The sequence below is a fragment of the Erpetoichthys calabaricus genome, chromosome 4, assembly GCF_900747795.2.
Source record: "Erpetoichthys calabaricus chromosome 4, fErpCal1.3, whole genome shotgun sequence".
Classification (NCBI taxonomy): Eukaryota; Metazoa; Chordata; class Cladistia; order Polypteriformes; family Polypteridae; genus Erpetoichthys; species Erpetoichthys calabaricus.
The window spans coordinates 311,608,211-311,616,205 of NC_041397.2; the positions used below are offsets into that span (position 1 = coordinate 311,608,211).

At 45.4% G+C, this 7,995-nt stretch overlaps 1 protein-coding gene across 1 annotated transcript in view; it reads left to right on the forward strand.

Moving 5' to 3' along the window:
* Positions 1-7,751: 7,751 nt before the first annotated feature.
* Positions 7,752-7,995, forward strand: part of adamts1 (ADAM metallopeptidase with thrombospondin type 1 motif, 1) — a 12,081-nt gene continuing 11,837 nt past the window's right edge. Inside the window, 1 exon segment of the mRNA XM_051926714.1 lies at positions 7,752-7,823. Coding sequence (XP_051782674.1) covers positions 7,752-7,823 — 72 coding nt within the window.

The following is a 7,995-nucleotide window of genomic DNA, read 5'->3' on the forward strand; positions in this document are numbered from 1 at the left end:
CACAAATCCCCTAACTGAGTTGCTTGTCCTCCAGTTCTTTGACTTTTCCCCTTCAGCTCCATCACCTCTCTCACCGATTTCCTCCCTTGAGATTCATGCCAGCCCGTCTCCGTCGCCATCTCTCCTCTGATGTTGCGAGGATTTTCTGGATGATCCCCCACAAGTCAACAGCTGCCTGACAAGCCCAGCCGATTAAATGGCGGCCCACACCTCCTGTCTGATCTGCTTCCAGGAATGAGGACCTCGTTTGTGAGCCCCTCTTTGATTCACGCTGAGCCTGGCGAGCTCCTCGTGTCTGCCGGCTCAAAGTGAGGTGCTGACAGGCCATCCCACTGAAAGGTGAACATCAGTGCCCAGCACCGACGGGGCAGAGCCAGGCTGCTTAGAGGAGTTTGAGAGACCAAGTCAGCCATGACAGGCCATCTCCTCTGGCCGCCTTATGCAGTCAGTTAGTGCTTTGAGTGCTGAGAAAAGCGCTAAATAAATGTAATGAATTATTATTATTATTATTATTATTATTATTATTATTATTAGTTTTGAGAAGTGCAAGAAGAGTCACTGGGGGGAAAAGCAGGGACCAAGATGGTGACACTGAGCCTCACGAACACCGCTAGAGTCACACGAGCAGGCAGGCACCTGTGTAGAAGTGCTGCTTTTCATGGACATACTGTTTATAAAATTCACTGTGTGATTTTCACTTGAGTATCCTTTAAAAACGAAACAAATTAAAAAATCTGACGTCAGCAGTAGCGCCGAGCTGAGAAGGCCAAATGATGTGTGATACTTTGGTGCCACCTGCTGGTAGTGGAGTGAAGCGCACCTGAGTATCCATTCAGTGACTTGATGTTTGTCTGCAGCTGCTGAAAATGACAGCGTTGTGGAAAAGGCCCGCAGTCAGTCAGGGAAACGCCATCCTGCATTCAGCTCCATTCTCCATCCATCCATCCAGTTTCCAACCCGCTGAATCCGAACACAGGGTCACGGGGGTCTGCTGGAGCCAATCCCAGCCAACACAGGGCACAAGGCAGGAACCAATCCTGGGCAGGGTGCCAACCCACTGCAGGACAGCTCCATTCTCTTGTTTTGAAAATAAGAAAGAAAGAAAGAAAGAAAGAAAGAAAGAAAGCATTGGTTCATTCATTAAATTGATTCAGTGTTTATTTTATAGTACAATTAACAACATGGACCACCATAGCTGGACACTTAAAAGGCGTAGAAACATTTAAAGGTAGACACGCGCATACCGTCCGTCGAACTTCTGAGATGAGCGCAAACGAAGATTACAGCCGTCCAACTCTGGGCAAGGCGGCACTGCCAATATTATTAGTATTATCATTATTATTAGTAGTAGTAGTTATAGTAGACATGCCACCCTGTGTTATAATAAGAGGATCTGGAAAAGGAGCTAATCGATACGTTATTATCATTATTATTATCATCCTTGTTACTATCATCACCTTTATCATCATTATTTTTGTAGCTGGTCTTCTTCTTCTTATTATTATTATTATTATTATTAATATTATTATTGTTATTATTATTGTTGTTGTTGTTGTTGATATTTTTGTGATCCTGTATTATAATTGGAGTTTTGGAAAATTAGTCAATAAATAAATAATTGTCAATAAAAATATTGTTCTTGGTGGAAAATAAGTAAATAAATACATTATTATCATTATTATTATCATCATCATCATCATCGTTTTTTAAATATTACCTGTTGTTTTTGCCACTTCTGCAGTTTCTGTTTATTATTATTATTAGTAATGTTGTTGTTAGTTCCGTTACTGTATTATAATTATAATTTTGGAAAATTCTTCAATAAATAAATCATTTTAAATTATATTATTATTGTTGTTTTTTATTATTCCCAGTAATTCTGTGATTAAATAAGTGGGTTAGGAGAATAAGTGAATAAACACATCACCATCATCATCGTCATCATCATCAACATCATTATTACTGTTGTTGTTACTGCTGCTTCTAAAGTTTTGTTGTTGTTATATTATTATTATTATTATTATTATATTATTATTATTTATTTCTTCTGTGAAACTTTGTTATAATTAGAGTATTGGGAGATTAGTCAAACATTAAATTATTAGTGTTGATACCGTTGTTATTCCCAATCACCCTTAAAAAGTTATTTTTATTAATAATAATAAAGTATTATCATTATTATTATGATTATTATTATTATTGTTGCTGTCTTTTTGTTAATGTTATCATTTCTGTGGACGCTATATTAGATAAGTGGATCTGGAAAATTAAGGAATGTATTATTATTATTATTAATGATGATTATTATTGCAGTTATTATTCTGTTACTCTGGATTAATAGACTTTGACTAGAAGAAGAAGAAGAGGGAGAAGAGAAAGAAGAAGGAGAGGATGTCGGCAGTCCATGTGACTAGACGGGTGTCCTGTGACCTCCCGAGATCTCTCCTGAAGCAGCAGCCCTTTTGTGTGTTGTGTCCCCAGCGCCCTTTCTGTTCCACGGCGCCTTTCACATCACGGAGCAGATCCACTTTCCATTTTTCCCATTGCTGGCCAAGTGACACGTCGTGCTCAGGGTCTCATCACTGACAAGCAGCGACATTTTTTTCCGTTGCTCGGACCCTCGTCCCCTTATGCCATACAAGTCTTTTTTTTTCTCGCAGGCTGAAACCCATTTTTGATGCGTGAGCGCCATCTGGTGGCCACTTGTGCAGTTTCCAAGTTCCTCCGGTTGCTTCCTCCAGCCGCCCAGTACGAACTTCAAGTGGACTTCAAGCGGCAGGACCAGCAGCCCCTGTGCACTGTGATGTGGGGACGTCTGTGAATCGAAACTCCTTTATAACGACCCCCCCCCCGACCCCACCGGACTACATGTAGTCCTATCATTGAATGACAAGGTCAGGTTGTCCAAGCGAATGATGCAGAACGGGGCAGAAAGAGGAAGGTTGAGCAGGGTCATAGTGAAGATGATGCCCTGTCTGTGGTCAAGAAGAAGTGACGCTCATGCAAGGAGGGCAGACCTACAGGGGGCGCTAGTCACACCAACCCACAGTAACATTGATTGACGGAGGCCACGCTGATGTTGGAGAGCAACTGTGACAGTTCATGTGGACAGGGTGGGTGAGGAGGAAAGTGAAGCTAATTTAGGATTTTCTGAAAAATGAGAGACAGCAAAAGATGAAGAATGTCACTTGTATAAATTCCCAAAAGATGAACTGAGTCTTCAAGTCGATGTCAGCTTTCCACTCAATCCCCTGCCGACCACAGTGAACTTCTTAGTGCCCCCCCCCCCCCATGTTTAATTCCTCTCAATGCTTTAACTTAATCAGTACTTCATGGGGGACCCCCCCAAGACCCTTCACAGAGGACCTTCAAGCAACCCCCCCCCCCCCCCACAACAACATGACTAGGACTTCACGTGGGACATGATTGGGACTTTGTGGCAAAGACTTAATGAAGTGAGATCACACACTTCTACATGAGGCAATGAGGGGGACCCCCCTAACCAGTGCTTCAATGTGATCAGGAGTTGACAGGGACCCCCAAAACTATGATTTGAACTTCTTACTGCCCCCCCCCAACTATATTCAAATGTGATCAGGAATTCCTCCCAATGCTTTAACTTGATCAGTACTTCATGGGGGACCCCCCCCCCACCAAGACCCTTCACAGAGGACCTTCAAGCCCCCCCCCCAACATGACCAGGACTTCACAGGGGACATGATTGGTACTTTTAGGTAGAATGCCCAGAGGGGACTGGGTGGTCTCGTGGCCTGGAACCCCTACAGATTTTATTTTTTTCTCCAGCCGTCTGGAGTTTTTTTTTGTTTTTTCTGTCCACCCTGGCCATCGGACCTTACTCCTTTTTATGTTAACTAAGGTTGTCTTATTTTAATTTCTTATTTGTCTTTTATTCTTCTTTTCTTCATTATGTAAAGCACTTTGAGCTACTTTTTGTATGAAAATGTGCTATAGAAATAAATGTTGTTGTTGTTGTTGTTTGTGGTCATCGAGAGGGGAGTATGGCGTAATGCTAGACCACTGGTGGAAGTTATCTGTTTTGGGACTGGCACCGGAAAGCTGGCATTGCCACCAAAGCAGAAGCACCAGCCAAAGGTCCACAGTGAAGAATCAGGATGGCAGGTGACTGATTCACCGCCTCAGCACCTTTAAACAGCATGAAGTGGTCTTCCAGATACAGCATCTAAAATTGAATTGCCCCCCCCCCCCCCCCCCCCAAAGTGGCCATCCATGTGACCTTCTGGATGTTTCCGTCATTTCTCTGGGCGCTTCAGTTCATGGAAAAGTTCTCTGTCACTAAAGAATAGTCAAGCGCTGCCATTAGCAAGTGAATCCAAGATGCGCTTCTTCTGTTACCACAGGCTTGGGGGAGTCAGCACTCGATCAGCTCCCTGTGACGGGGGTCTTTGATGAGGTGGGCTCATTTACAGCGCGCGGTCAGGAAGCATTTCAGCACACACAGATAAAGGGTGCCCTCCAATAACACATCTACCATACTGTTTTCGAGGCCCACTTAATCATGACCTTGGGGGAGGCCAGAGGAAAACCCACCCAGCACAAGGCAGGAACAACTTCTAGATGGGGTCACCAACCCACCTGAGCACTGTGAGAAGAAATCCCACAGGGGCACGGGGAGAACATGCCAGCGGCACAAAGGAAGGACTCCAGAAGTGAACCCTGCCAGGCAGCAATGCCACCACTGCACCACCATGTCTTAAAATTATATTGAGGTCCTGAAACAGTTGAAGAGATTAGAAGTCTTGGCACACACACACACACACACACACACACACACACACACACACACACACGTTTGCCTCTGAAGAGACCCTTCTTATTTAGAAATTCTTAAAAACATAAAATATACTTATTGATCATAATTAATGTTCAGGACATGAGAGTTACACACAAAAGGGCACACCCAGGCAGACCCTGAGACTGCGGACTCAAATCCCACCGCTGACACCATGTAACCGCTGGCAAGTCACTTCACCCGCCTGTGCCCAGCTGGAAGGAGCAAAAAGAAATGTAACCAACTGTATCTGCCAGCTATTGGACAAACGCATCAGTCAAGGATGAACCCCCCCCCCCCCCATGTTATTCATGAAGTCTTCCATCATCCCTAATTGCTGGTAAGAATTTGCTCTCCTTACTTATCATCCTCAGATGCTCCCAGACATGTTCAATTTTCATAACTGTGCCATCCAAGTCAAATTCTGCTATCTAACATTTAAGTGAGTCAATGTCAGGGGCTCAATGCCCTCCATATCTATAACACGTGTGGCATGGTGGCTGCCCTTAGGCTGAGGGTTCAAATCCTAATACTTACATCATGTAACTGCTGGCAAGTCACTTCACCCACCTGTGCCCAGCTGGAAGGAGCAAAAAGAAATGTAACCAACTGCATCTGCCAGCTTTTGGACAAACGTGTCAGTCAAGGAGGGACCCCCCCCCCCCCAACCCACCACCCTTAATGTTTTTCATGAAGTCTTCCATCATCCCTTATTACTGGTAAGAATTTCCTTTTCCATACATATCCTCCTCAGATGCTCCCAGACATGTTAAATTTTCATAAATGCGCCATCCAAGTCAAAATCTGCCACCTGCCATTTAAGTGAGTTAATGTCAGGCGCTCAATGCCCTCCATATCTGTGACACGTGTGGCATGGTAGCCACCCTGAGGCTGAGGGTTCAAATCCCACCGCTGACACCATGTAACCGCTGGCAAGTCACTTCACCCACCTGTGCCCAGCTGGAAGGAGCAAAAAGAAATGTAACCAACTGTATCTTCCAGCTATTGGACAAACACATCAGTTAAAGGGACCCCCCCCCCCCCACCACCCTTAATGTTTTTCATGAAGTCTTCCATCATCCCTTATTACTGGTAAGAATTTCCTTTTCCATACATATCCTCCTCAGATGCTCCCAGACATGTTCAATTTTCATAACTGTGCCATCCAAGTCAAAATCTGCCACCTGCCATTTAAGTGAGTTAATGTCAGGCACTCAATGCCCTCCATATCCATGACACGTGTGGCATGGTGGCCCCGCCCCTGAGGCTGAGGGTTTCAAATCCCACAACTGACACTTGTGGGCCCTCAGCAAGTCACTTTCACCCCCGCCTGTGCCCAGCAGGAAGGGTGCAAAATAAGGAAATGTAACCAACTGTATCTGCCAGCTATTGGACAAACGCATCAGTCAAGGATGACGCCCCCCCCCCCCCCCCCATGTTATTCATGAATTCTTCCATCATCCCTAATTGCTGGTAAGAATTTGCTCTCCTTACTTATCTTCCTCAGATGCTCCCAGACATGTTCAGTTTTCATAAATGCACCATCCAAGTCAAAATCTGCCACCTGCCATTTAAGTGAGTTAATGTCAGGGGCTCAATGCCCTCCACATCTGTGACACATGTGGCACGGAGGCTACCCTGAGACTTAGGGTTCAGATCCCACAACTGACACTTGTGGGACCCTCAGCAAATCACTTCACCTGCCTGTTCTTTGTCTATTTGGGAAAAAAACAAAAGAAAATGTAACCAATTGTATTTGGGATGTTTTGTATGTCCTGCGGTGGGCTGGGCACCCTGGCCGGGGTTTGTTTCTTGCCTTGCGCCCTGTGTTGACCCCCGTGACCCTGTAGTTAGGATATAGCGGGTTGTATAATGGATGGATGGATGTTGTACGTCACCTGGGATACTCATTCTAATATTTTGAGGGTCCGCATTAGATGCTGCCTCTTGGTTTGGCATACGACTGTGGCATCACAAAAAAAGTTCCAGTGAGAGGAAATGGCATCACCTGGGCACACCACTGCTTTGGGGGAGCTCTACATACCTGCCGTCTTTTTATTTTATTATTATAAAGCTCCGCATCCCAACACCTAAAAATCAAGACAAGCCCCCCCCCAGCCCCGTTTGACAAGCAGAAGCCTTTAAACTTCATTATAAAAAATAAAAAACTGTTTCCTAGGCCAATGGACCCCCCCCCCTTTTGTTTTATGTTCAGCCAGTGCTGGTCCATCTAGACGAGTGAGTTCCAGGTTTCGGGTGTCTGTGTTTTCAGAGGGGTCTATTTTATGTAGTGCCTTTCATGAGCTATCAAAGGCCACTTTACAAAGGAAACGCGAATACAATGCCGAGCAGCGCGATAAGGCCGAGTACACGACACGTGTTAGATCCTGTGTGGATTTTATACCCCGCAGAGATGCCAATGGGGGGGCTGTGTGCAGAGAATGGGGAGCTCACGTGCCGCCAGGTCCTTTGAAGAAAGCTTTCGGGTGGATGTGCAGGTTGTTCTTTCAGGGCTGACTTCTTTCTGTTTGCCAAAGCAAAGGAGCCGCTGCAGATCAATGGACACAAATCCCTTTTGTAGACCTGCGCCGCTTCTCAATGCTAATTGACATCACTCGCGGGCCCGCCCCACCTCGCACTGTCTATGAAGGTAGGCGGAAGGTGCGAGGGTCTTTGAAACCGAGGCAGAATAAAGAAAGGACAAAGCTATTCAAAAGACAATGGGGGGAGGAGGGGGTGCGCCCCATGTTTCACTTCAAAGCTTCGGGACCTTCATCACCCGCAGTGAAATCCTAATCGGCTTGTCTGAAGTCGGGGCGGCGGCGCTACCGCCTGCCTGCCTGCCTGCCTCTGTTCAAGAAATGCTGAGCGAGCGGGCATTAGAGGCGCGCAGGCGACACCTGGTGGTGAAAATGGCAAGTGCAGGCACTGGCTGGGAGCGATGCGAGGATTCTTAAGGTGGATCCGCATAATTGTTTCAGATATGGACCGCACTTGCGAAATGGGGTATACGGTGAGTCTTGGGTATTATGAACCCCCCAAAACCCCACCATAGACGTCTGATTGAGTGTGTGTCAGATTAAATTATTCTCATTCATCTTGATTATGGTCTCTTCTTAGAAATACATGATGATGATTGATGGTGGATATTGCTACGTTATCATTTTATAAAATACATTTTGACA